A 27,998-nucleotide genomic window follows, 5' to 3' on the forward strand; every position below is an offset into this window, starting at 1 on the left:
AAAAGATTTTTATTTTTTATAGTCGTAAATCAAAGTAAGATTAAATATACAAAATTATCCTTTGATTTTGTGGCCTTAAATATATCATGTAAAAAGCTGAAATCAAAATATTACCAAAAAAAAATGTTATTCTTTTTTAAACGAAAGTAATAGAACACTTGAAAGAGCCTTTTCTAGAAGCATCTCTTTCACTTCCATTTTATACAAAACATAATTAGCAAAAGTCAGTATTTCTAAAAAAAAATTCATACAAGACGGTATTGTTTGACATCACTTCTATTGATAATAATTTATTTTTCTTTGTGATGTCCCCGTTATCTTCAAATAAACGCGCGCAGCATGATTAAAACATGCGTGTGTGTGTATATGTGCTGTGTGTAGTGATATTAGACTGGCTGGTGAAAATAAGGTTAAGGGGTAGATAGTAAGCTCAAAAAGAAAGTAATTAACAGCCTTTTGTATGGGCTTCAAAATTGATCCCACCTTGGGATTGAAGCTGCCCACATTGCACCCCACCTCAGTGGTCAAACAGCATCTCCTTTCTCTTTTTATCTTTTTTTTTCTTTCTATAAATATAAATCAACCACACTTACAATTGCATGCACCTGTCTCCCTCTAATATCCAATATACATTTAAATATTATGTGTTAATAATAGTGAAAACTATGTATCAATATCAAATAAAGTGGAATTGAACCTATAAAAGAGTGCATTTACACATATTCAAATCATATCAGTCAACCTTCTAACGATCGTGGTCATTGTTTAAAACAATTACTTACTGTGGCTAATCTACTTCTACTCTAATTAATAAGTTTCACTATAAAATATGCATATATCCATAACTTTTTAGATCGACAAGCCACCTGCCCAAATATTCATCTTACTAAATATTCTAATCAAATGAATCCAATGCTAATTTTCATTTGGTACCACCACCCGTACATGCAAATATAATTTACTATAGCAAAGACAAATTTTCATGCTGGTATATTTAAGCTAAGGTCCTTTAAATGGTAAAAGATGGTCAATTTGGGTTGAAATTCAGAATATCCATATATATATATATATATATATATATATATATATATATATATATACATACTATGTCATAAATGCTTTGTGCTGGTCGTTTACATGTGCCTCACCAACTCGACAACAAGTATAATAGAAAATTTTGTCCTATATTATACATGCTTATGCAGAACCCACTTCCACCTTATAAAATTATTTCCCGATCTTTCGATCATTTTTATTTGTTCATTATATTAAAAATCAATCACCGTCATATATGTTTAATAAATATAACAAATCGGCTGGCCGGTCATCGACCACTACTTATTATATATCTTTTACGAATTGCAATAAATGATACTACGTACGTATTAATTGCTTATTATTAAAATTAAGATAAAAAACATGAGTTTTTGAAATTAATTTGGATGTCACTATCCAAAAGAGTTCATACAAACATACCATTTATAAGATCATGAACACAATCAATATAGAAAAGAGTGCAGTAACGTGGTCCAAGTACTTAAACACAACAAACACTACATATTTATGGATGATAAACTATCAGATATAATAAATTCGATGAATGGAAGTGCAAAAAAAGATGCTCTAAAGACAAAAATTCTTCCATGAATTTAATTTTTACTCATCCGAGTGCTTGAGAATGCACTATTTTTGTATAAAAATGTCACTATCCATAACAGCTGGGTAACAACAAAAGAGACTATCTAGGCTAGGGTTTTTCTTCCCAGTTCTAGCTAGCTATCTCTTTATTCTGAGAAAAAAAAGAAGAGCATACTAGTAATACAGATCTAACAATTACAGACATAATTGACTAGAAAGGGGAGAAAAAGAACCTGCATTTTGCGGTTTAATTGTACTTAACTTTGCCATGTTTTGTGATTTTGTGATTGAGTTTCGTTCGGAGTGCTATTAACTAGACCAGCTATGTTGAAAATGTCGCTATGAGAAAGAGGTCTTAAGCCTAAGAAATCTTTGGTCATATCATCGTTACCGCTGCCATTGTTGTTTTTGGGATTCAAAATGCTAAATGGATCTTCGAAATTTGATCCTTCGAATCCGGTAGGATTAACGGATGAGAAAGAATTCATCATATCCTGAAGAGTAGAAGGAGTGGGATGAGGTGCGGTTGATAATGGGATTGTAACAGGAGTAATAACTGCAGAGGGATTAGCAGCTTTATTCCCATATGAAGCCAAGCTATTGAAGAAACCAGTGGGGAGGTCTTCACGTGAAGACAAATTGAGTCCAAAATCTGTTGCGTTGCTAACAGACTCAGCAGCAGTAGCAGTAGCAGACACGTGAATTTGGTGGGGTCTCATCAGCATGGCTGGGCCTGGGCCTGATGAAACTGCAGAAACAGTACTCGCTTTGTTACTCATGGTCGCACCCATCTGCGCTGCCTTCTGCAACAACGCAGTTGCAGAAATATGTGGAGAGGCCATTGCTCCAGATGTAGGTCCGGATAGACTAGGGTTAGGGTTCATAAAGCCTTGTTGGTGGTGTTGGTGGCTCTGCGTGTAGTCCTGATCACTGAACCTAGATGATTGGAAGATCGATGAACTTAGGTCAATAGGTTGTGGTTGTGGAGGACCAGGTCCAGGACCAGGACCACCACCACCTCCAACCAATAGCCATGGCGGAATCTCAGGCCTCAAGTTGAAACCAGTTTGTTGCTCTTTCTTCAAGGAAAATGTAACTGGAATTTCGTGGTTAAATGGTTGAAACTGAAAATTCATTTGAGATGTGGAAGAACCAGCTTGAGACGGCAGAATTGGATTTGCTGTTATCGCTCTTGCACTCTCTTCCGCTAAAGCATCGCAAAATGCTCTGTGAGTTATGAAACTATCCCTCCTGAAAAAATACAAATAAATATATTCAGTGCTGAAATTCTTCTTCTAAATATATTCAGTGCTGAAATTCTTCTTCTGCCATTGACGACCTCAAGAATACATAAGGTAGAATACAAATTTAAATTTGAGATAAATTAAAGAGCATGAAGAGGAGAGAGAACAGTACTAGACTTTTTGGTGTTCTTTTTCATGATTCGTCTTCATATGCTTTTGGAAAATACTGTATATATGAATGATTCCCATTGTTAGTTACCTTGAAAAAAGCGTTCCACAGTCGCATCTATACTCTTTGGTACCACAAGTTTTGGAGTGAGCTTTCCAGTCAGATTGAACTGCATAACGCTTTGAACATTTCTCACATTTCCACTTCTTCTCTCCATGTTTTCTACAGAAGTGTTTTTTGATTCCAGTGAGATCTCCCAGAGCTCTTGCTGGGTCATGATGAACACAGCTAGTTTCTGGGCAAACATACACTTTTTTTCTTATTTCTTTGCTTGTTCTTTGCTTGAGCTTCCATGGCAAGTTGTGTCCTCTTCTGTGAAGCTGCAGGTTCTGATCTCTTTGAAATCCTTTGTTACAGATTTCACAAACAAATCTATTGGTTGCCATTAGTGTCTTTGGTGACAAAGCTATCACTTCAGCTTCTGGGTCTGTTACCACATGATTGGTCCCAAAAAGGGGAAAAGAAAAAGTTGAAAGGATTTCATAACCCAAAAAAAAGCATATAACAAAAGTACTTCAAAAAGCTTTGAATTCAAACCTGGATTGCCTGGTTGATTTCTCTTCTTCTTGATTTGTTGTGCAGGTTGAGTTTGTTGATTTGGAGGAGCAAAGTTATACTGATGATGAGGATAAATATTATTATTATTATTATTATTATTATTATTATCATTTCGGTTCGAAGAAGATACACTTGCTTCACCAGATGCAGAAGTTAAATTGGACATGTTCTCCTCCATAACAACACCAGGTACTTGAGCTTGTTGATTCATTAAATCTTTCATCATCATAATCTTGATCTCTTTCGTCTCCCTCTTCAAGCTAATCTACCAACTGATTTTGATAAAAGAGACTTTTTTAAGACACTCATATATGTATATATAGCTAGTCATGATGGGGTAGCAAAGATCTTTCCTTAAAACAAGTATGAGCTAGAAAGATATAAATATATGTTAAGAAATCTAAAGACAAAAAACAAACCTAGAAAAAGATAAAGTAGATGATATATATAATGGACAAAACTACATAGAGGAAAAAAGAACACTAATTTGGTTGAACCTGAAAAAAAGAAAAGAATAAAAGGAAACACCTTCAGCTACTACCTCTCCAGTCTTGTGGTTTCTTCTTCCTTTGGCATCAACCCAACAAACAAATCTTGTTTTTTCCAAACCCCAAAAGAAAATGAGAAAGAAAGAAGACTTTTTTTTTCATTCAAGTTTCCAATAGATATACAATTAACTTGCTAAAATCAAGAAAATCCAATAATAAACATGCATATAAGAACAAATAAAACTGGACCAAATTTCTTACAACTGTTAAGAAAGAGAAAGAGATTTGGACGAGAAGAGGGAATCCTCTCTGTAATCCTCTCCACAAGAAAGAAAGAAAGAAAGAGACCACCCTACGGCTAACTCTGACGTGCACTTTCTGTCTTTTCTTTTGTTCTCTTCTCAAACCCCAGAAACAAAGAAATTTTTTTTAAAAAATATCATCTTTCTTTATTGTATTATTACTAATAATTCTGCCTTTTAACAAAGTCTCAAATGAAAAAAAAAATAAAAAATTACTTTCCTTCCTTCTCTCATCAAAAAGCAAACCATGTAAAAAGAGTATGTGATTTTGTATTTATAAAGATTTGAGATTTGGAAATGTTTGATTTAAACATCATTGGTACACACCAGTAGACCCCTTTACTCAAATGCAACTTTCTACAATAGTATTATTTTTACAGTTATATATATGATTGAGTAATTGATTTAACTCTTAATTCTATTTCTAATAAGTAATAACACAGATACCAGTGTTGTCTAAAAGGTTACTATTTTTTCCCTTTCCCTTTTTTTCCACCTTTCATTTCATTAATCATTCAACCTTAATTTTATTTTATTTTTGAAAGACAAAACTCTGCAGAAATTTCTGACATTACGCAGTCTATTCTAATTTTTAAAAAATTTATAACAAGTATAAAGAAATGGAAATAGTGACCTCTGCCTTAACTTTTCCCTCCATCCTCTTCTCTCATCTTATTATTAATTTTAGCAGGCGAAGGTGACTAGAGAAAAAAATTTCTCACTACTTAAAATAAACCACTGAAATTGTTGTGTCTATAAATCAAGTCACATTTTTTTTTTATAACTATAACAAAATCAAGTCCACATGATATTTATCACCTATTTTGTTTTTGCTGAATTTTGAATATGAGAGCATAAAAGTGAGACTTTTTTAAAAAGCAAATTAAAGCGATGGACTAGTATATCTTTTGTGGATGACTTGATTTTGTTTTATATTTTTTAATCCAATATTTTGTTTACTATTTAAAAGTGTGAAATTGACAAAACTGTAAAAAAATTAAAAAGGAAAGTATATTGATCAAGAACATTTTCGAAAGCTGTGCATCTTCACGGATCCCAATTAGGGGGAAAGTAATACAGCTATCAACCTGAAAAACTGGGTAACTTTCTAGGGGTAAAAAGACTTTACACTGAAAAATAGTGTGGTTTCACGGGCTAACAATGTTTATATGAATTAACCTGCACTATCCAGTGCTTATAGTCGGTTTTTATTACTAAAGTTCGCGTATATTTTATTTTCTTAAGATTTTATTTTGTAAAATTATATATGAGTTTCGATTATTAGTTATAGTAATAATGATATATTAAATATGTATGCGATCTTAATCCCATCTGGCCGCCCTCCGCCTTGTGGAAGTAGAGCTTTCAAATTAACTTTTTGCACAAATAAAATATATCAAAATTAAATATGAAAAAAACTATAGTAAATTAAATTAAAACTGAATTTGTTTCTTTCGGTCGACATCCCTGCAATGTACTATAGGTAACTACTGTATACTAAATATTTTTAATGATATCATATTCGAGTTTTTCAGCGTTAATAAAGAAAGTAATTAAAAACAAACAATACATTTATTAAAAAATGAAAGAAAGTATTGTCTTATTAGGTAGTGTTCAGATAAAAAATATACATCCACAGTTTACGAGGAAAAAAAATGTATGGTAAAGTATAATAAAATAATAGTATTGTTTTTGTCATTTTCTTGTTTATTCCTCAATGATTTAGTTTTGGAAATGGGATCTTGCTCTACCCAAAGTATCAGACATGCTCTCCCAGCTCATTTCTCACTTTTAAAAAAAAATAAAATATTACTACTATACTGTATGATCTGCTTTATTTTATAAAAATCAATATAGTTTAAAAAGGTGATCAGAAAATATATATATATATTAAGAAAAAAAACTCTAATGTGAGCTCCTAGAGTGCTACTCGTGTTGTTCTCCACAAGTTTTTTAGATTCCATTATTAATTTACCATAAGTATAGACATCTCTTAGCTATTCATGCATGCATCTGAGTAAAAGTAGATTGGAACAGGAAATAAAATAGGTGCTATGTTAAGCGGTAGCGATGAAATTAAAATTTTTATTGAATACATATATATTTTTAGTTATAATGTCAGGGTGTATGTGCGACTCGTTTAGATCATGAGCTAGCACAAAAAAGCAAGAAAACTACTTTTACAGTATCAACGATCAGTACAAATTTTTTGTTAACAAATCTTCAACTTTAGTTTAGAGGCAATATAATTTTTTGACATAATTTTTTTAACGTTATATATATACATATAGTAGACTTGTTTAAAATAACTTTCCTTTTAAGTGATTTTGTAGCCTTTTAAAATTGTGTCAAAGTATGTAATCTTTTTAAGAAATTAAAAAGTTATTATTTTCTTTTTCTTGTTTACATTCCTTAGATATCTTTCAAAACTTTTTACCATTTCAGTGCATATGCTAAAGAATATTTTAATAAAATAATCAACTTAATGAATGTTATCAGTTAATTGAGTCATGACTTTCATGATAAAAAATATTTATAGCCAAGTTTTTTTAAAATATAAAAATTGTTATCTAAAAAATAAGAGTGTATATTATCTGCTTTACATGTAAAGAATAATTATGTAAACTGAAACATTAAATCGAAGATAAGATTTATAAGTAGAGAAGTAGGGAATGCCAACCAAATAAGCCTGGGTATTGATAACGTTTAAGCTATTATATAAAGTAATTTATCAAAATAATATATTTTTCTAAAATTTTATAAAACTAGTATAAACGTATTTTATAGTAACGTTTTAGGGTATATTTCGTTTTTTAAAACTAACAGCGTTAGGTTGATATACGTTACTGTAAGTAACATTTTACTCCTAAAACATTATTTTGAGTAACGTTTTACTACAGTAATGTTTTAGGAGCAAAACGTTACTGTGAGTAACGTATGTCAATCTAACGCCGTCAGCTTTTAAAATTAAAATATACCCTAAAACGTCATTATAAAATATCGTTTATACTAATTTTACAAAATTTTAAAAAAACACATTATTTTAATAAATTACTTTATAAAATAGCTTAATTTGATCAGAACCTCACATTTAAATATAAGACATTTTACCTCAACATAAATTTATCCCACATTAAATTATATTTAAATTTAAATTAATGGAGTCAATAAATTTTATAAAAGCAATTAGTAATACAGTATATTCAGAGAGAAAATCACGAGGAGGCATATAAGTGGGTCCGATGCAAAGCTAAAATGATTGAGCAAATAGAGGACCTACTTAAAAAGGAGGAGCAGTATATAGTCATATTATGCATGACAGCAAGAGAAGAGAAGACCTTATTTCGATCCGTTTATTTTTATTTATTTTATTATTTTAAAATTTAAATTTTATTTTGAACTATCAAAAAAATATTTTTTTTTAAATTTTTAATATTAATTTTTTAAAAATTATTTTTTAAGATTTAATAATATACATTAATTGTATACTGTGATAAAAGTAGCATATTATTGTGAATTAGTATAATTCATTTGTTATTGACATATTTAGAATTTCAAGAGAAAATGAATTTGGTTTTTCAACACGGTCCATATATATAATGGAATAGAGTTTAAATATCTTTTAAAAGTAAATAAATAAATCCGAAGCATATATATATATGTGGTTAATCCCGCTATGACCCAAGCTATTATTTGTCAAAAATGGTGTAAAAGTTAAAATAACAAATAAAAATAAATGGAAGACGTAGAAAAGAATTGTTGCGTTGAGAGACAATTCGAGTTTCGCAGAAGGAGTTAGGAAACAACTACATACAGACAATTCCAATAACCCATCGATAACGATGTGTACATGACACTTACAATTCTAGCTTTTTGAAAAAAGTAACATTAAATTATATACATCTATAAAGAAAATAGATTTATCTATAATCAGGTTCTTTAAAAGAATATTTGATTAGAAAATAAGTAAAATTACTTGCTTCAAGTTACCATAGATAAAACCGCAGAAACTGTGAAATTAGGTTTTAGCCTAACTCACACCCTAAAAACTAGCTCAAATGGAGGATGATTGTTCAAGCCTTATAAGGATTCCACCTATCTCATTAGCCACCGATATGGGACTTTGGTCATTCTTTAACACCCCACCTCACGCTTAGTGCTTAGCATCTGGTACATGGACAATTTTGATTTCGGAGAGTCCAACATCGGGTGAGACGGGCCTTACTTTGATGCCATATGAAATTAGGTCTTAGGCCTAACTCACACTCCAAAAGCTAGCTCAAAGGAAAGAGGATTGTCCAAACCTTATAAGGAATCCATTATCTCGTTAACCACCGACGTGGGACTTTTATCATTTCTTTAACAGAAACTTATAATATTAATTATAACCTATAGTTCATCAGTCCTTTGCTTACTTTCTATTTCACTTAGTTACGAGCAAGTTGAAGTGTATTACATAGATTGACAAAAGACATCTAGAATTAGTTAGAAGGTAACACAATGTATATAATTGATTAAAAGAGAATTTAAAAAGTGGTATTGCTATTTTTAAATTTATATGATACAATTTATTTTTATCGAGTTAAAATTTATAAAGTGGTCCTCGTGTTGAATTTTAGTTATTTAGAAGAAGTCCATCAAAGTGTACTTTTCTATTTAACAAATTTAATTATTATAGAATAATTTCTCGAAGATGATGAAATATTGAAATTGTTTTATTTTTCTTAAATTCATAATAATTATATTATATAAATATAGAAAATAATATAAAATAAAATAAAATTCAAAGCGTGTGGTGAAGGAAATTGCAGTAGAAGTCTAATGAGGAAAACTGTTGTGGGGACCAACAGTAGACGTGGCCCCTGCCGTATTCCACATTTCAAAACCCCATGCAAATTGCGTCCGTATACTGTCCTTGTCCACGCTTAGCTTTCTTCGTTTTTTTATGTTGGTTAAACAAAATAAAATTTGAATTATTAAGTAGAAATTAATAAAATTCTGTTTTCTATTATTTTTAATTCAACTTTTCTCGTTTAAATCATAAAATTCAGCACCTATTTGGATTAAGCTTAAAAACCCAACTTTTAAGTTAAGAAATAAACAATAAAGAGAGTCTGTCTTATGATTTCAATTTTTTTTAAAAATTATTTTAATTTTGCCAAAAACTCTCAAAAACTTAAACTAACTTAAAAATAAATTTGATCGACTTTTAAATCAATTCAAACAGACCGTAAGAATATTATAGTATATTGTATAAATATGTATGCTAAATTTAAAAATGTTCTATACTTTTCCTATGTCAGATTAAAGCAGACAAACTACCTAAAACATAAAGGAATTGTATTTTAGCATTTAATTCTTTACTAGCCAATAATTGATTGGGAAAACTAAAGAACCCTAACAAACTTTAAATTTAAAGCAAACGTGTTAATATTATAACTAAAATATTAGAGCGACCTCTTTTATTATATCCTTAGTTTCGATAGGTTTGCATGAATGTCTGAATAGATATTTCCTTTGTTCCTAATTACTTATTTATTTTGATAATTTTTTTATTTATTATATTCTCAATTAATTATTTTGAAAAAGGTAAAATTTTTTGAAAATCTTAAAATTTATTTCATCTACTTTATAATTAATAAGAGTAAAATGATAAACTTACTATGTCAACAATTGTATTCTTAATATGTGTCAATTCAAGAGTAGATAACTTATTAGAGAAAAAATAACAATCCCTATATATGGGGCTATATAAATTGGACAACTTTTACATATAGCAAACATAAAATTCATATTTGTATGCTATAATAAAGTTTGCATAATTGCACTACATAACAAACATATAAATGTATAATTCACTACATATATACAATTGAAGTGAATTGTATAAAACGAAGTGTGTAAAATGAGAAAGAGAAAGAAACTTAGAAAGAGGAGTATATAAAACGAATTGTATAATTACAAGTATATAGAACTATTATATATAATTTGAATTTGTATAAAATGTGAAAGAGAAAAAGGCAAAAGAGACTTGGACAGGGAACATACAATTGAATCGAATTGTATAAAACGAAAAAGAGAAAAATTATACAATTCGAATTTTATAAAACGAAAAAGAGAGAAAGGCAAAAGAAACTGGGCAAGGGAGTATTTTTATTGTATGATTATAAATGTATAGGATGAAAATATATGTATTTACATGTGTATATACAATCTTCTCTCATTTTATACAAACAGAATTGCAATTTATACATTTTGCTTCTGTTTGTATAAGTGAGAGAGGCGACGGTGGCAAGCGAGATTAGGGAGAGTGGCGAGCGAGATCTAGGAGAGGGGAGAGATGGGAACAAAAATATATGTATTTATACAATTTCCTCTGTTTTTATACAAATAGAAACAAATTTTATACACTAATGTTTGTATAAAAGTGGAAGAAAGCAAGCGAGAGAGAAGAGTGGCGAGCGAAAGTTTGAGAGAAAGAGGTGACTGGCAACCAATTTGCTACAAAACACAATTAAATCAAAGAATAATTATATTATTTATTAATTTGTCATTATATACAATTTTTCTATTTAAATTACACCTCATGACAACAATATGGTGATAGATAAGAATTCAAATAATGAAGAATATGTCACAATTTGAAGAAAAAAGATTTTAGTTGTTACTATGCACATAACCTCAGCCCTCAAGTTGACCAGCTTTGCAGCTCATGCTTATTAAAAAGAGCAGTACCATACTCAATTATTTCCGTATACAAGATGTTGACTCCAACATGTGTCGTGTTTACATAGAAGAAAATTGTCATTTGCCTTGCCTGCTCATTTTCAACTTTTCCACACCCTCCATTTGTTATTTATCTTTTCTTATGTTTGCCTCCTTTTTCTTCACCCCACAACATTTCTAATTTCTTCCACTCTTTCCCATTATCAAGGCACTGATGTTAAAACTTGAAAAGACCACGATACGATTCCTTTCATACTACACTCCAACAAATTGCTACTTGTATATCATTTTTAAAAGGTACTAGAAAGAGAATTGCAAGGTGCCAGAATGTCATTGAAAAGAAGTATTCATGTTATTTCTTATACTTCATGAATTGAGAGTCTATTGAAATAAAAAAAAACTCTCTACCTCCTAATTTAGGACAAGGTTGAGTGCTTTCTACTCTCACCAGAATCCACTCATTAGATTACACTAGGTATATTATTCTTTGTTAGTATGTCATAAAAACACGGGTGGAGCTAGGGGAATTATGATGTTCATCTGAACACCTTTGCCAGAAAATTATATTGTATATTCTTAGGTCAATTATTATTTCTTTATGTACACTTAACGGCAAACCCCATTAACTTCTTATATATTTAATTCTTTCATATTTTGAATTTCCGTGAAGACACACATAGGAGACAAGCGTCAAGACCATGTTGATCAGTGCGTGCACAGAAAAAGAAACAAAATGAAGATGAAATAATTCAAAATATATACTGTTGAAAATAATATTCGTATTGAATTTGCAGATCTCATCCATCGTCATAAAGAAATAATGATCGTGGATGCAATTGTATTTTGACGTTTGCCAGCAGCTGACTTAAAATCCTATATCAGTCTTTCGATACAAAAAACATCTCAAATTTGTGCTTGTAAATTGTTTTGGTAAACAAAGTGCAACTATTTTCCTTCAACATAATTGAAACTAATATATGCATATGCAAGAATTAGTGGGACTTCACATTGGCCCTAAAGAATTATTGATGCAAAATTCTGAATGATCTTCATTTATTCAGAAAGAATAGCCAGGTTTGTTGAGTCAAACCTGAAAGCTTACAAGCTCACGGGTACTCGAAGCCCATCATAGCTGAGTTGCACATCGACGCCTTCTGTTTCCCTCAGTTTCAGTAGCCTTTCAGTTACAACTTCATGGTCCATGAGATGCATCATGCCTTCAAATAACATAAAAACATGTGCTTGTTAACTGTGAAGCAGTTCGTGATGTGCATCAAATTTCAATCACTATTTGATGTATCGGCATTATAATATTGGTATTAACCAAGTCATTCATATAATTGTAGTGTAAAAATCTTCCTCAAAGATAAATAAAAGCTCTGGTATTTGAAGATTTACTATGGTATGAAAGGCACAAGCTGAAGGAGGATACTAAAAGTCTAGCCTATCATGTACAGAAGTAAAATAGAAAAAAGAAAGAACCAACATAGGCATGGGCACAAAAAATTGAGAAGAGATAACTAAAATACGAAAAGAACAAACCAACATACCAGTGAAAAGTGTTCTTTTTGGTTTGATTTTCCGCACTTCCTCCAGAGCCTTCAATTGTTATTATGGAAATGTCAATGACAGAATGTATATTATTCAACTGTTAAAAGCTCTTGATATACCACTGCCCCCAAGCCAGCCCAAAATAGATTAAAAATAAATAAATTGGAGCTCACCCTTGGAAGTCCAAAATGTGTTGCAGAAGACCTATCTGGTCGCAAAGCATCCTAAAAATGTGACAAGAAATTGGTTAGTTGGTTTAGCATTTAACATTAATCAATTGCTGGATAAAGGATCGCAGAATTCAAAGGATTAGAGAGAGAAAGACCAACCATGATAAGGAGTTCACAGTCCTGTAGAAGTGGGTAAGTTTCTTCTGGTATATCACTTACATCGCTAGTAAAGGCAAGTCGGGGTAGGAGAGAAGGAAAACGTTAGTGGCTGAGGTTCATGCCTGCTGATGAAAACTTCAAAATCAGAGAATAGGTTTACCTGATATAACATGTATTCCCAAATCGAAAGCCCAAAGAACGATAACCAGAACCATGCCAGACTGGTAAAGGAATTACCTACTAGGGACCATGGGAACCATTAGGCATGATAATAACAAAGCCATGATAACTAACCATTTCAACTTATAACGCACAAATAATCAGAAGACCGATGGAAGGATTAACCAAATTGTGAGAGAGACAACGATAACTACAGAAAGCCCAAGTCAAAAGAAGTACATGCACACCTTGTACATCATATTAGTGTTGTACAATTTCTCTATCCATATAGCATGTATATAGGTAACTGGTAAGCATGAGTTTTCTTAAACAATAAGCTACAGTTTTTCATAGCCTTGTCTAAGTTATTTACCACAGATTCATGACAACGGCAAATTTTTTGCCTCTCACTGCATCCTCCCTGAGATGCTACCCTCACTAGGACTTTGAGCAATTGGAAATTAAATGCATTCAAGTTGCTACAGGTCAGGCGGTCACAACAATTTAAATCTTAAATCAAAGTCTACACTTTATAGTGTCATGGCCAAGTACTCATGTTTTGACAAAAAGGATTACCTACACAAATATTATAGTAAGAAGCTAGGATTCCAGCCAAATAATAAGTGCAAAAATATGATCCGCACGAAAACAAGAGGGTCAAAATATCACTTACGTTGGAAAACAGTTGCTATAGACATAGTAGCACATCCTTTAGCAGTAAAATATTTAAAAAGGTACTAATGAATCAAACAAAATCAACTAGTAGAGTAAGAAGCCTCAACCTTAAGATCATGTACAACGAATGGATCTTCCTTTATGATGTTAAATTGCAACTCTGAGACTGCAGCTCCCGGGATGATATTACTTTTGTCTATCAAATAATAGTGAGTTTTCTTCATCACCTGAAATGAAAGAACAATTTGCAAATCCTGAGCTGATAAAAATAACATTTTCTGGAGCAAGTTGCTATCTCAGAGTGGCAAAAGAATACCAGTGAACTATAAAACAAATATCGTAATTTCTGAGAATTCCAGCCAGTAGCTAAAAATAAAAATCCTTCAGCAGAAGGACATGATTCAATATGTAATGATTGTTGGACAGTCCCATCAACCTAGCTTAGCACTTCAATAACGATGTATCATCGTGCATTCTTGCAACCTGGTTGTTATATATATAGAATCTACAAGTTGAATCTTTTCAGCTAGGACAAGTTCTTTATTTATTTATAATTTTCTTGAACTTACACTGCAATTTGCTCAGTAATACAAACTAACACATGACTAAAGTATTAGCTATCAAGAAAATGATAAAGGCTGAATGGATTCAATTCTGCAATCACTCAGCTAACCAAGAGATGCTAAAAATTAGATGATGCATTCTCATTTAGAGGCACGAATGTTTGTATCTGTAGCTTCATGATGAGATAACAAGCACTGCATCTAATAAATTTCAGATGAACTCAGACCTCAAAGTCACGACTGGCCACATAAATTGGAACGGAGGGCTGGACATTGTTAGTCCAATCGCGAAGATCATCCATACCTGCAGTAGTGTGTGCACTTTGCTTAGATATAGAGAGAAAGGAGAACTTTTGGGGGGTATGGGGGTAGGGTGCACCGAATGGACAGGAAAAGACATATCCACATTGCACTAAACGTCACAAGTGATTTTATCAGAGACCTCCAATTGCATCAGCATGAGAATGAGTAATAATGACCGCGTCAAGTGTTCTTATCCTGACACAGAAAAACTAGACACGAGTAAGTCCTACGGAACATAAGCAACAAGTTATGAAGTTTTTTTACTTTAAAGGGGCAGAAAGCCAATACTTCAAAGTATCTAATTCATGAAAGGAAAAAATAGAAGGAAACAGTTAATCCTAGAAAAATAACCACTGAAGTTCTGTTGTCTCGACCATTTAACTTAGCAAGTTCAAAATCATTTCAAAGCACTAGTATCTGTAGCTTCATAATGAGATAATCATTTCAGAGTAAAACAAATTAATATATGAAGTCAAGTGGAAGTGGCTTACCCATAAGCGGGAAACCATTTCATAGCACTATGGTAGAAGAACCTGGATCACACATAGAGAAAATGCTCTTAGACAATAAGGAACTAGAATCTAATGAGTTTTGTTTTCCCCACATATATATTTATCTGGAAAACTTTTGTGGTAACCCGACATGAAGCTACATAAGCATATAATTGAATCAGGATTAACTAAGTTTACGGAACAAACAAAATATTACCCCATTCCGACTTACACAACATCAGTAAGATTATGAGTTATCTCAGAACTAACAGAAACACAAACGCATTCACAAAAAATTATGATCTAAAAGTCTCTAACATACTTGCCAACATCTATAAGAAAGTTACGATTGCCGGAGGGCCTGGAGTGGCGAATAAGGATGCTGGTGTTCAGTCTCCTATTTTTGCTACCCGGTTCAGCAGCTTTTGAGCACACCTGTAATAGAACATTAACAAAGCCATATAGTCTAACCACTAATTGTAATTCGAAAAACTACACTAAAACACAAAAAAGGATGCTGTATTAGGTTTCTCAGGCTTACGGGGCACGTTTTCACGGGGTTAGTGAGACAGCTCACTCGTGGAATTCCTTCACTTGTTCCTGTTCCCAAAAATATTAGCTCAGATTGATTTGTAGATATCTCAGCTCCATTTGGAGAATTTGCAGAACCTGTAACATGATTAAAATTACTACCGACGTATGTGAAGAATCTAATGAACTGTAATACCGTTAGAATGACCAAAACGTAGCGAAAAATATTGAAAAATTGGGAAGATACTTACTAGAATGAAGAGAAGCTGTGACGATGGGTTTGAATCGAGAAAAACTTTTTCTAGATATGGAGATTGAATTGTTATTGGTGAAAGAAAATTGACGAGTGAAACGAGTGATAGAAAAGAGTGAATGGGAAGGAGGACGAACAATTCCGAGAAATACCGCCATTTTGGCTTGTGATTTTGCAGTTCCGATGTAACTCCGGCAGCTAAACTCCTCGCTCCGGTTTCGTTTCAACTGTTAGATTTGTAAGAACAAAACGGTTGTAAACGAAAAATAGAGGCTCTCGCCCAGCCTTAATTATCGTTTTGGGCCGGCCCATTAGGAAAAAAGTCGGGAAAAATTCAATTTCCCTTATTTAAAATATAATCAGTTGTTTTAAAAGTATTTAAAACATAACCAAGAGTTGATTTTACTTGCATGTTTGAACCATCTGATAAGTGGCTCATCTTCTCCTTCTCCGCTTTATATGTTCAAACCAGCTCGATCTTATTTTTCTTTAAACTTTTAAAGTTAAATTGAATCAATATTGCTTTATTTTTAAATCTAGTTGGACATTCTATAAACTAGATTGAAGTCATTATATATATTCTTATTATTTTTTTCTAAAGTCAAAGAGACATAAGAATACATTGAAAAGTAGTAATTCACACTTTTTCTTATACTGGACATGCAGTTGGGGCATGGGAGAAATATTCATTAATAAATTAATCAATGACGTATTACTGATTTCCTATCCATTCCATACGTACAATATTAGATTTCTAATGTTAAGTCAAATATACAACAGAATAAAAGATAGTTTTCCAATGTTTTATGTATATAAATTTGCTTATTCGGCCTTGTACCTCTAGTTTATATAACACTTTTTTCTTTTTTTTAGAAATTCAAATTGTGTAGACTTTTTAAAACTATACTTTTTCATCTGATGACAAGAAGAATATCATTTATTTTTAAATATTAGTTAACGTGATTCTCGGATATAAATGTCCATGGCTCTACTTCTTCCGGTCTACAATTTGGAAGAAGTAGAGTCATGGACACATTTGTCCATCCGCTTCTAGATTGGGCCTACACTGATGCAAAGTCAATGGTCCAGTTTTTCGGTTTACCCGTTCAGGCCCAACTTGAGATATGGTCTCTGCATCATTGCTAGTAACTTTCGATAAAATTTCACGTGTTGCTTTGATCTTAAATTATTGTTCCTTGTGAAATATTATGATACGAAAAAATATATCTATATCTCACGGAAAAATTACTTGTTGAATATAACCTGGTAACTTCTTCCCATCATTAATTTAACGCGTGCGAAGAAGAATGGTCCATTTTACTTTTCTAACTTATGTATAACACATTCAGGAACCAACTTTGCACATGGGAAAAGTTAAACATTCCTTTTGTTTGGTCCAATTTTCTTTTATTTAGTCTGTTTAAAAAAATGTTTTTTTTAAAATGATATTATTTTAATTTTAATTTTTCACCTAATATATTTAAGGTCATTAAATTAAAAGATATTTTGATATAATTTTAATTTAAAATTATAAGATTAGAAAGTCTCATTCCATTCTTTAAACTTCAATTTAAATTAAATTAAATCTTTTTTTTTTTTAAATAAAGGGAGTGTATTAGTCATTATGTCTCTAATAACTTCACTCATGCTCCAGTGATTATTTTAACACCATGTCAAACATATATATTCAAATTAAATAATTAATTTAATAATATTTTTTTTCTATTTTATTTAAAAATTTATTCAAAAGAATAGATTGAAATTATGAGTCTCACGTATTAGCAATTTTTATAAACTATATGAAGCAATAAAGTCTATTGATCCATCTATAGATTAATTTTTAATACACTTAAAATTTGTCTTATAGGTGTTTAACAAACAATAATAATGACATGCTTGATGAAAATTAGAATAAATCATCTCATTCTTTACAAAGTGACAAAAGGATAAAAAAAAAATATTTTATATCTTGTATTTATATTCATTAAAATTAAGAGAACAACTTAGTGCAGTGAGATTTTTTTTTTCTAAATTAATTTATATACATGATGAATGAATGTTTTACTTCAAATAATGAGAATTTTAAAATATTAACAAAAGTTAGTAATATATATTACAGTAATTTAACATGAGGTAGTTAAATTTTTGATTCTTGATCATCTTATATGCAAATATATTTATTTACCTATTTGTAAAGTTATTTTTTAACTTTTTTTTTTAATTTCAATTTAGTATATATTAGTATTAATTTCTTTTATTTTGAAGTACATTAATTTGAGTCAAAATGCAGGTGAAAAATAATTAATTCATAATAAATTTTTATATTAAAAGTAAACACTTTAGATAAGCATAACGAACGGAAAAAACATTAAGATTAAATTTAAGTAATGGTGAAATAGAATAATTTTTGTTATAATTCAATTATTGTTAGTACGAAATTATATTTTTACCTTGATCGTTAATTTTTATTAGAATGAAATTAAATTTTAATCTTTGGTCCTTCCACTTGGCTCTTCTATATAATAGAAAAATGAAATGTAGTTGCCATCTTCAACTAAAAGATGGGATATGTTAGAAGTGTTTGGCTTGGAGTTTTTGTATTCATTTCAATTCATGGCTATGGCAATATTAGACTATTTGAAGCTTCTTCTCGTGTCATACAAACACCCGATCACATATATCGCACTGCTTATCATTTTCAACCTGCTAAGTATTGGATGAATGGTAATATCAGTCATTGATTAATCAAAAAGTGAAGAAAATAAATAGATGATCATTTCTACCTTGTGCCATATAATCCTAATTCTTTTTGTTGTTTTGTGTTGTCAATGGTGATCAAATTTACAATTGTTGGTTTTCGTTCCGCAGATCCTAATGGTAAGTTTCTCAAAGTTAGTTTGTGTTTGGTACGACAAAAGTCATTCATGAAAATCGTTATGCATGCAGGACCAGTGATATACATGGGGATTTACCATTTGTTCTATCAGTACAATCTTTACGATGCACAAACAGGTAACATTGTATGGGGCCATTCCACATCCACTGATCTCGTCAACTGGACTCCTCAGCCGCCGGCGCTTCTCCGATCAGAGCCTTACGATTTCAAAGGCTGTTTTACCGGTTCTACAACTCTTCTCTCTGGCGGAAAACCGGCAGTTCTCTACACCGGCTTAGATTTCTCCGGTATCCAGGTACAAAATCTAGCAGTCCCCAAAAATGTAGCTGACCCGTACCTTACAGAATGGGTAAAATCACCTTATAATCCATTGATCGCACCGAATTCGGTGAACAAAATTGATGGACAAAATTTCAGAGATCCAAGTACTGCTTGGCTAAATCCTGACGGAAATTGGAGAATGGTAGTTGGAAATCAACAAAACGGGAGCGGAATTGGGTTATTGTATAGAAGCAAAAACTTCATTGATTGGATTCAAGCTGAAAATCCACTGCATTTTTTGAACAATTCTGGAATGTGGGAATGCCCTGATTTTTTCCCTGTTTCAAAGATCAGTAAAAATGGTCTAGAAACTTCCACAATAGGTCAAAATGTGAAACATGTATTCAAGGCAAGTACAGCAAACACTGATTACTACACAATTGGTACATACAATCCGACTAATGATATTTTTATCCCGGATAACAGATCACTTGATATTGGATTAGGATTTCGATATGATTATGGTAAATTTTATGCATCGAAAACTTTTTTCGATAGTTCTACTAGTAGGAGGATTTTATTTGGATGGGTTAATGAATCGGTTAATAATCTTGAGATTAATAGTATGAGAGGATGGGCTGGTCTTCAAGGAATTCCTAGAAGGATTTGGCTTCATAAATCTGGAAATCAGCTGCTTCAATGGCCGATAGTTGAAATTGAAAAGCTTCGAATGAACCCAGTTATTGAAGATACTACAGTGCTTATGCCAGGATCAATACGTGAAATTTCTGGAGTCAATGCTACACAGGTAAAGAAAATTTTTCGCTGTCAATATATTTTCGAAATCCTGGGCCGTGGCCGAGCCAGAACTTGCCAAATATTTTACTTTCTTTAAGTAGGTTCAAGTCCAAAGCACAAATATCACGCCCATCAATAACATTTTGAAGTGTCACACTAACACATTTCTATAGGAAATTGCTTGTTGACGAGCCAAATTCCGAGGTGATATTGTCCAATGATCACCAAAGCTTTAGATTCCTTCGGTTTTTAACTAATCGTAACTATAATTTGGGTTACAGGCAGATGTAGAAATGTCATTTTCAGCTAAAACGTTGGAAAATGCAGAGAAATGGGAAGCAAATTGGAATAATCCACAACTAGTGTGTAGCATAAAAGGTGCAACAGTAAAAGGTGGGCTTGGCCCTTTTGGTTTACTAGTTTTGGCATCTAAAGACATGCAAGAGTATACTGCAATTTTCTTCAGAATATTTAAAGGAGATAACAACAATTTTATAGTCCTAATGTGTAGTGATCAGACCAGGTATATATTTGATCTCTATTTCACTATTTATCGTCAGTGTAAGAAATTTTTTGATAATTATAATACCTTCTTTTTCTTAATTAAGGACTCATTTTTGTAGGTCTTCCTTACGCTTGCCTTCTAGTGATTATGACAAAACAACTTATGGGGTCTTGTTGAATGTGGATCCTCTTCAAGAAAAATTGTCTCTCAGGACTTTGGTATGATAAAATTGTATACAATTCAAGGTATTTGATATGAAAGGGAAAATATTTTTCAAAATATAAAAAATAATAAGTCAATTTTTTATTTAAAGAAAAAAACATTTGTACGACTATCAATCTTTAATCTCTCCATACATTTTCTAAATGACTTCCGTTATATCAAACACGTTCTCAGTTTCAACGCGAATACAATGAATATGTTTTGTTTTATTTTATTTTTGTAGATTGATCACTCAATAGTAGAGAGCTTTGGAGGAGAAGGAAAGGCTTGCATTACAACTAGGGTTTACCCAACTAATTTAGCAGTGGATGGTTCAACCCATTTATATGTCTTCAATAATGGTTCACAGAGTGTTGACATCTCTAAATTGACTGCTTGGAGCATGAAAACAGCTCAAATCAATTGATTAAATCCAACATATATAGATTTATTTTCTTAATTTGATAACGTTATATTTTATTAATCTACTCTATAATCAACATATAAACTGTATTATATTTTTCTCTTTATTTTATACTCAAGCACAAGAATTAAGTGTTGGTGGAGCGATATAAACTGAAGGTTGATCATTTTATCACTTCTCATCGATAAATTATACGATGGTCAGTTGAATATTTTTTCTTCAAAGAACATTAAATGGTAATTGGTATATACACACACAAAAAAAAACTATATTGTTCATATATACATATAAGATAAGAAATACTAATTTATAAGTAATTACTTTTATTGTTGAACTATTACATAGTAAAAATCTTCAAAATGTTGGTTGAAAATAAGACGCACAAAAAGTCCAAACTAAAACATACGTATAACTTTTTTAAACAATTGAAGTCTACATTCTGAATTCGCCTTTAATGCAGATCAAGAGAGTAAAACAAAACAACAAATTAGCAAGACCTAATACAAACAAACAAAATAAAAAAAGTTTAACCTTACAACGAGAGTCAATTAAACTCCAAAATTTTAGATCTGCCTCTATTTACGAATCAAGATGGCAACACAAACCGACAAGTTGGACAAACCCTGTTTACCCCTAACCAATTCATCAAACAATTCCCATGATACACATGAGAACAAGGCATTTTTGTTGCTTCACTTCCAACTTCCATCTTTTCCATACATATCACACATACAAAATCACTTCCCAGTTCTGATTCTTCAATTTTCACCTTCTCCAAATCTTGTTCAACCAATTCATTAGCAGGACGAATTGTCACATCACTACTTTCATTTTCTTCAATAAAGTAATTAACAGGAAGGCTAATATAAACTTTAATTGGCAATATTTTCTTGTTCCTATTATAAGGTTCATTAGCAATTCTATCAGCAAAATTACATATTTGATGTAATATCATTGGTTGTCTATCTACCGGCACTTCCATTATATGTAACATTCTTGTAACGTTATGCCACGATAAGTTATTATGGGGCAATCGATCACATCGCTCTTGAAATATTCCTGTTTTAATAATGCTTTCTAAACGAGACACATAGAGTTCTTCTTCTTCATCATCATCATCTTCTTGTTCTCTAAGAAATTCGACCTCGAATTTGATGAAAAATTGATCATACGATGCTGGTTCAACACTGCTTACGTCAAGACTTTCATCTTGATGAGCATCACAATAATCATCTCCTGCAAAATCCATTAGGAATTTTTTAAATGGAATTTGTTTTAAGTTGATATATTGTATTATGAGGTTTAGAGTAATATCTATATATAAAAAAAATTAAAACTAATGGAGAATGAAACATTTAAAATTTGTTTTCAAGTGGGAAAAGGATTAAGGTGATATCTTAAAAGTATAAGGAAAGCTGTTAGAGTGGGTTACGAAAATATTAACGTTGGTTATAATTTGGAATGATAATAATGAATTTTCTTTTTATGGCTTTAATACGGAAAGACATTAATATACGGCTTGTATTCAATATTAAGTGAATTTGTAAGATATTACATACTAAAAATAATTTAGGACATAAATTGAATATTATTTTCCATTGTTTGTTCTTTTAGTTATTCTCATACTATTCTTGAAAATAAAAATAATTCAAAGCAAAATCATAAATACAAGCAATTAACTCTCTTGAAATTATCCTCTAGACAATATAAATAAATGACAAAAATGGAAAAAATTTAAATATTTATCTTAAACTTTGGATAATTCACTTATTTTGAACAATAAAAAAGAATCAAAATTCAATTAATATGAAATAGAGTGAATAATGATTAGGAAACATTTTAAGTAATATTTTGACTACATTGGGATCTGAATGATTGTTGTTAAAAAAAAATCGTTTAGTAACTTACATCATAATGAGGTAACGTTGAGGATTTTTTAAAAAAAATTTGGTCCTTCATATCAAAGATATTATTTTACACATTAAAAAATATAAACACAACAAACATATGAAAAAAATAATCATTTCCTTCTACTCAAATTGTTAGTAGTCATAGGTTATTTCCTCCATATGCTAAGTAACTTTGATGAAATAAAGCTAAAATTGAGAGATTTGTTAGTAGTTATAGGAGGTCATTAAGGGCTTGTTTGAATATGTAATTTGGAATCATAATTTGAAATAAGATCAATTCTAAATTAAGATTAAGTTTTGTTTAACCATACAATACGAACTTCCCAAGGCCTTGATTACAGACTTTAAAATGCACATAATTTTATAGGGATCTCTCAACACTACACAATTATTATTTTTTCCAAAATCTGAGATAAAGAATTTTCTTTTCACAATATAAATTTTCAGTAAAGTTTTACATTTTTTTTAGAAAAAATGGAATCCCTTTTTTTCAGAGAATTTGAAATATGAATCATAATTTCACATCACATGTCCAAACGGTCGCTGTGAATCATAATATGAAATTGCATGTCAAAATACAGGCTAAGAAACTATCTATCACCGCTGAACAGCCGCATACGTTGAGCTAAAACACAAACTTAAACAAAACCAGATGTTGATATAGGCAAAGAACAGGACATAAATATGAAATTCTTGTTATAAGCAAAAGCTTACCCCAAGCAAACACACAAAGCCCCATTAGATTTTACAAGATTGATAACCAAACAAAAAGGAAGATTGGAAAAAAAAAAGCAAAGAATGAGCAGATTTAAAAACACGGCCAACGCGAAATCAACAAGCAATGACATGGTTGGGGTTCATGAGCTGTTATGGGCACACACCACAAACTACTGCTGCTTGCACTCGGGAGGACGTTCTCCCTGTTGACCTTCTCCAGCTTGTGCTTTGCCACTCTTCTGCAATTTTGTCAAATAAATGCTAATCACATGCTCAAGAAAATGAAAGGAAATTTACATTATCACCTAAAAGAAATGATACATCAAAGCAGTTCGTTCATCTAACCTTTACTGTTGAAGACGACTAGGACAATCGAATAAACCATTCGGGATAGACACAAAAGAAAAAGAAAGAAGAAATCACCAGAAAAACAAGGGGAAAATATAAATAACTTTTTAGAAGCAAGCTAAACAAATAGTACCTTCTTTTTGCTCTTCTCCTCTTCTTCATCTTCATCATCCTCATCATCGTCCTCTTCTTCGTCCTCTTCATCCTCATCATCATCATCACCTTCGATATCTTCAAATTCATCCCCTTCAGCAGCCTCGCCTGTGAACCATGACACAGCATGGGGGATGATTTTGTCCCGGATTGTCGAGCTGCAAACATGGAAGTCCCAAATGGAAACATCAGATTCACTCTTTCAGTTTAACATATTAACACCACAGAATTCCAGAACATGTAGAAGTTATTGGGACCAGGTTCAAAGCAAATCTGGACATCAATTCATGACGAATCCTAAAGGTAAAGGGAAAAGGTGGGAGTAGCAACAGACCCAATATCGTAATCTTGTTCCATTAGATTCTGCAGATCTTCAGCCTGTCAAGACAGTAATCACCAAATAAGATCAAGAACATTCTGCATTGCATAGTAAAAAAAACAAAATCAAAGTTATTGAACCTACCGCATCTTCATCTATATCATCATCATCTTCAGGTACTTGTGGTGGATTAAAGAAATTGAAAAAGCTCTCACAGCTCTCAGTCTTAATTACGGGTTTAGCATTCTTTGACCCTTTCTTTGGCTTCCTTTTTAGGATCTTCTGTGTCAAGCATTTACCGGGATACCATTCAATGTTGGTCCTGCAAGACATCACACATCAAATAAACATACAAATATAGGATAACAGTATGTAAAAACAGAACATTACCCTATGGCCTTCTCCAATATGGGATCATCATCATCATCAATCATGTGATAGGTTTTAGTCAAGACAGAATTCTTGAAGAAAGGATTTGTATCGAAGAAGAATTCAAGCTTAAAGCCCTTTCGATCATCAAGTTTGCACCACTTGATATCCTTGAGGTACTTCAAGGCTTCTTCATCACGCTCAGAGATCTACAGCAGTCATTTGCAATTAATTAAACAACCAATAACTCAGACCAAGAAATAATGTTATTATTATTTACCTCCTCTGCCAATATCTCGTTAGTCTTCATTGCAGTCAGCCAAAAGTTGGGAACACCTTTCTCTGGCACTAAATTAACACCATAAAAAATTAAAGTCCGTGTCAAGAACAATCTGCATGGATGAATGAAAAGCAATAAATAATTTACCATTTTCAGTCTCGTTATCGTCGCCCTGGATCATGGGAGCTTCATCAACACCCTCCACTTCAACAACCCCATTTACTATTTCATATCTCTGCACACATCCACAAAACAGCCAAACCATATCATTTCCTTTCTCTCTCTCTTTTTGGGGGGGTGGGGGTGGGTTAGGGAGGGGTGGGAGAACTAATCTCAACGCTACCATGGACAGAGTTATTCTTCTCACCTTTGAATACAATGGTTCATACAGCTTTTGGTATTTAGCTTCTAGTGCAGCCCTCTCCTCGAAAAACTTTGCTTCCAGTTCATCATGTTGGCTCTATATTTAGACAAAATTATGTTAACCCTTTTTCTTACATTTACAGGGAGAAATGGAAATATGCCAGCCCCGTGTAAAAAGCTAATCTAATTCACATATAAAAAATGGTCGGAGAAAATGAGAATGGACACCGCAAATTAATCATTATGTTAAGAATTTAGTCCTCCGTGACCATATTTCCGAAGTTTTAAGCCTTACTGGAGAAAGAAAATAGAAATGTCTGAATAAGAGGTCATGCCATCACAAAACATAGCATATTAATATGCAATATATGTGTCTTTCTAGATGGGCAAAACTTATACCAAGTTATATTAAGGACAACCAGCTGCAACAGGGCACAGTCACCAAAACCATGGTCATATTCATCTGCCAGTCTATCTTCCTCCCATATAAATGTACATAAAAATCAGGCATGACTAGTAACACACCATGATCTTCACTGCTATCTGTCATAAGGATATTCCTAACAGCCTGCTATTTTGTTAAAACAATGAATTAATAACTAGATGGTCTAAGAAATCTAGAGTGAATATTCATTAAGACAAAGTGTGATATTAAGTGAAGGAAAGGAGAATTTTAGGAAAAAGATATTTTTTCCAATCCTTTTTCACTTGCTATTTAATATCATCAAAGTACTTTTTTCCTCACTCTACATCATATAAAACATAGTTGTCCAGCATTTTCTGTCCAATGAATCTTTTTCTACTGTATGTTGGTCTATTTTACGTGAGACTGGACATTTAAAAGCTGAAAAGGTGGTATTTGTTGGACATCACTTTGGAACAAGGACCCTGACCATCTATTAAATGTCTATGGAAGTTAGAGTCTAATAACTTCATGTATGGTGGAATGTTCTAAAACTTAAATATATTAGGAGTATAATCTAGATAATGAGCATCCGAAGGGTAGCGATTGTGAATTCTCTTGTCACAAAAAAGAAGTCCAAGGTAGGGACGGTAAAAACAAGAGACTATTTCTCCTAAATAGTTAATTTAACTATTTCTTGCAAAAATCATAATCATTTGGTTCTGGTTCCACTAAGGCTCAGAAAGATAGAAGAAAGGAAGCACATGATCAGTATCTATCGTGAGAATTATTTAGCTTATAGTTGGTTTACGGTCTATACGCGTGCTAGCACAGGCCATATCCTGTCAAGTAAAGAGACAAAGGAGTTCAACCAATTTGGTGGAAAACAAACTCTACAGATAATAGCAAAGCCTATCTAACACTCCTAACTTCTTACCCGGTGCCACTATGCACCATGGAACATGAAAAACTTTTAACTTCCAAAAAAACAATTTGTTCTCCCTAAAATAGTACCTCAAAACCTTCAGATATCACTCACATTCCTCTCTACATTTATCAACCTAGACATCATATTCAAACTATAGATTGAATTACAACGCAGCTTTAACTCAATCACTTACATATTAAACAAAACAGACTAATCAGTCCTACGATACCATCAAATACCAAATTAAAAACATATATAAGAAAAAAAAAATGAACGTCTTAGCGATGAATAAAAGCACCTGAAGCTCTCTTAGAACATCTACACGCTTCCTAACTGGTGGCGTCAAAGTCTCGAGTATATCCATATGCTTCCCAGCCAGATTCTGAAGCTTATCCTACAAATTCCACAAAAAAACAAAGATGAAAATTGGTAGCGTTTAGATAGAAAACAATTGGAACCAAAATATTATTAACCAAACCTTGAGCGCGTTGACTAAGCCAGCACGATCCTCGGCACTCAAAGCTACACAGAAACAACCATAAAATCAACGGAACTTATTTTATTCATCAATAAAAAACGAGCGATTAGGGATTTTACCGGCGGCAGCGGCGGGGAGGGAACCGCCGAGATCGGACATGTCGAACTGATCTTTATTGGAATTATTACTCATGGTGCACGGATTAGAAATCTGTGTTGGTTTTGAAACGACAGAAATGAATAAGGGGAAAAGGAGGGAACTGCAAAAAGGGTTTTGGGTGCGAGCAAATTTATAAAGCGACCTTCGGCGGTGCCGCTCGTGCGTGTTCGAGAAAAAGGCAATAAATCAAATGGAATTGAAAATAAAATAAAACTATCATATAAACACGAAAAATATGTTTCAAGTCAATAAAACTATCATATAAACACGAAAAATATGTTTTAAGTCAATATGAACAAGTCAAAAGTGTTACAATGATTTTGTAGAGGTGTTATTTAATCAATAAATTTATATATATTAACTTAAAAGTTTTTTGTGAAAATGTTATTCATAAACTTGAAATTGTGATTAATAATGTCGGTTATTAAAAAAGATTGATGTTAATA

At 31.9% G+C, this 27,998-nt stretch overlaps 5 protein-coding genes across 10 annotated transcripts; 1 reads left to right on the top strand and 4 right to left on the bottom strand.

The window, feature by feature from the left end:
• Positions 1-1,624: 1,624 nt before the first annotated feature.
• LOC101264502 (protein indeterminate-domain 7) lies at positions 1,625-5,158 on the bottom strand. 3 transcript variants are annotated; one of them, XM_004235543.5, is made up of 4 exons: positions 4,419-5,158; positions 3,649-3,941; positions 3,142-3,538; positions 1,625-2,889 (listed from the first exon to the last, which is right to left on the bottom strand). In XM_004235543.5, exons 2-4 carry the CDS (start codon positions 3,896-3,898, stop codon positions 1,896-1,898), a joined length of 1,641 nt encoding a protein of 546 aa, XP_004235591.2. In that variant the 5' UTR covers positions 3,899-3,941; positions 4,419-5,158; the 3' UTR covers positions 1,625-1,895. The 3 variants fall into 3 exon arrangements, with proteins under 3 accessions (XP_004235591.2, XP_004235590.2, XP_010318499.2); XM_004235542.5 differs by having other exon boundaries at positions 4,211-5,102; XM_010320197.4 differs by having other exon boundaries at positions 4,198-4,817.
• A 6,786-nt stretch (positions 5,159-11,944) lies between these two features.
• LOC101265013 (putative hydrolase C777.06c) lies at positions 11,945-16,305 on the bottom strand. Of its 2 annotated transcripts, XM_004235544.5 has the most exons (12): positions 16,039-16,305; positions 15,798-15,925; positions 15,579-15,691; positions 15,257-15,298; positions 14,905-14,960; positions 14,690-14,766; positions 14,007-14,126; positions 13,226-13,302; positions 13,066-13,129; positions 12,910-12,960; positions 12,736-12,784; positions 11,945-12,402 (listed from the first exon to the last, which is right to left on the bottom strand). In XM_004235544.5, exons 1-12 carry the CDS (start codon positions 16,196-16,198, stop codon positions 12,284-12,286), a joined length of 1,056 nt encoding a protein of 351 aa, XP_004235592.1. In that variant the 5' UTR covers positions 16,199-16,305; the 3' UTR covers positions 11,945-12,283. The 2 variants fall into 2 exon arrangements, with proteins under 2 accessions (XP_004235592.1, XP_019068731.1); XM_019213186.3 differs by lacking the exon at positions 15,257-15,298.
• A 2,281-nt stretch (positions 16,306-18,586) lies between these two features.
• LOC101264195 (beta-fructofuranosidase, insoluble isoenzyme CWINV1) lies at positions 18,587-21,161 on the top strand. 2 transcript variants are annotated; one of them, XM_069295433.1, is made up of 5 exons: positions 18,587-18,917; positions 18,987-20,005; positions 20,277-20,518; positions 20,619-20,745; positions 20,946-21,161. In XM_069295433.1, the coding sequence occupies exons 1-4, from the start codon at positions 18,869-18,871 to the stop codon at positions 20,722-20,724; spliced, it is 1,416 nt and encodes a 471-aa protein (XP_069151534.1). In that variant the 5' UTR covers positions 18,587-18,868; the 3' UTR covers positions 20,725-20,745; positions 20,946-21,161. The 2 variants fall into 2 exon arrangements, with proteins under 2 accessions (XP_069151534.1, XP_069151533.1); XM_069295432.1 differs by having other exon boundaries at positions 20,619-20,718.
• A 550-nt stretch (positions 21,162-21,711) lies between these two features.
• Positions 21,712-22,374, bottom strand: LOC101255578 (uncharacterized). Its single transcript, XM_004236341.3, has one exon. It carries the CDS (start codon positions 22,372-22,374, stop codon positions 21,712-21,714), a length of 663 nt encoding a protein of 220 aa, XP_004236389.2.
• A 1,281-nt stretch (positions 22,375-23,655) lies between these two features.
• Positions 23,656-27,787, bottom strand: LOC101263686 (nucleosome assembly protein 1;4). Of its 2 annotated transcripts, XM_010320196.4 has the most exons (12): positions 27,513-27,787; positions 27,394-27,437; positions 27,214-27,309; positions 25,589-25,681; positions 25,369-25,456; positions 25,222-25,289; positions 24,963-25,150; positions 24,717-24,894; positions 24,588-24,631; positions 24,234-24,411; positions 24,098-24,115; positions 23,656-23,991 (listed from the first exon to the last, which is right to left on the bottom strand). In XM_010320196.4, the coding sequence occupies exons 1-12, from the start codon at positions 27,583-27,585 to the stop codon at positions 23,923-23,925; spliced, it is 1,137 nt and encodes a 378-aa protein (XP_010318498.2). In that variant the 5' UTR covers positions 27,586-27,787; the 3' UTR covers positions 23,656-23,922. The 2 variants fall into 2 exon arrangements, with proteins under 2 accessions (XP_010318498.2, XP_004235587.2); XM_004235539.5 differs by lacking the exon at positions 24,098-24,115.
• Between the last annotated feature and the right edge of the window lie 211 nt (positions 27,788-27,998).

Source organism: Solanum lycopersicum, chromosome 3 (assembly GCF_036512215.1).
Source record: "Solanum lycopersicum chromosome 3, SLM_r2.1".
Lineage (NCBI taxonomy): Eukaryota > Viridiplantae > Streptophyta > Magnoliopsida > Solanales > Solanaceae > Solanum > Solanum lycopersicum.

Excerpts from the sequence above, each read along its gene's own strand:
- LOC101264502 (XM_004235543.5), bottom strand. The coding sequence starts at position 3,898 with ATGATGATGAAAGATTTAATGAATCAACAAGCTCAAGTACCTGGTGTT. Across the intron at positions 3,539-3,648 it reads AAATCAACCAGGCAATCCAG|ACCCAGAAGCTGAAGTGATA; the intron begins GTTTGAATTCAA and ends ATGTGGTAACAG. Across the intron at positions 2,890-3,141 it reads TGTGGAACGCTTTTTTCAAG|GAGGGATAGTTTCATAACTC; the intron begins GTAACTAACAAT and ends GTATTTTTTCAG.
- LOC101265013 (XM_004235544.5), bottom strand. The coding sequence starts at position 16,198 with ATGGCGGTATTTCTCGGAATTGTTCGTCCTCCTTCCCATTCACTCTTT. Across the intron at positions 15,299-15,578 it reads TTTCTTATAGATGTTGGCAA|GTTCTTCTACCATAGTGCTA; the intron begins GTATGTTAGAGA and ends TGTGTGATCCAG. Across the intron at positions 13,130-13,225 it reads GGGAATACATGTTATATCAG|CGATGTAAGTGATATACCAG; the intron begins GTAAACCTATTC and ends TGCCTTTACTAG.
- LOC101264195 (XM_069295432.1), top strand. The coding sequence starts at position 18,869 with ATGGTGATCAAATTTACAATTGTTGGTTTTCGTTCCGCAGATCCTAAT. Across the intron at positions 18,918-18,986 it reads TCGTTCCGCAGATCCTAATG|GACCAGTGATATACATGGGG; the intron begins GTAAGTTTCTCA and ends TTATGCATGCAG. Across the intron at positions 20,719-20,945 it reads AATTGTCTCTCAGGACTTTG|ATTGATCACTCAATAGTAGA; the intron begins GTATGATAAAAT and ends TTATTTTTGTAG.
- LOC101255578 (XM_004236341.3), bottom strand. The coding sequence starts at position 22,374 with ATGGATTTTGCAGGAGATGATTATTGTGATGCTCATCAAGATGAAAGT.
- LOC101263686 (XM_010320196.4), bottom strand. The coding sequence starts at position 27,585 with ATGAGTAATAATTCCAATAAAGATCAGTTCGACATGTCCGATCTCGGC. Across the intron at positions 25,682-27,213 it reads ATGTTCTAAGAGAGCTTCAG|AGCCAACATGATGAACTGGA; the intron begins GTGCTTTTATTC and ends GTCTAAATATAG. Across the intron at positions 24,895-24,962 it reads ATATTGGAGAAGGCCATAGG|GACCAACATTGAATGGTATC; the intron begins GTAATGTTCTGT and ends GATGTCTTGCAG.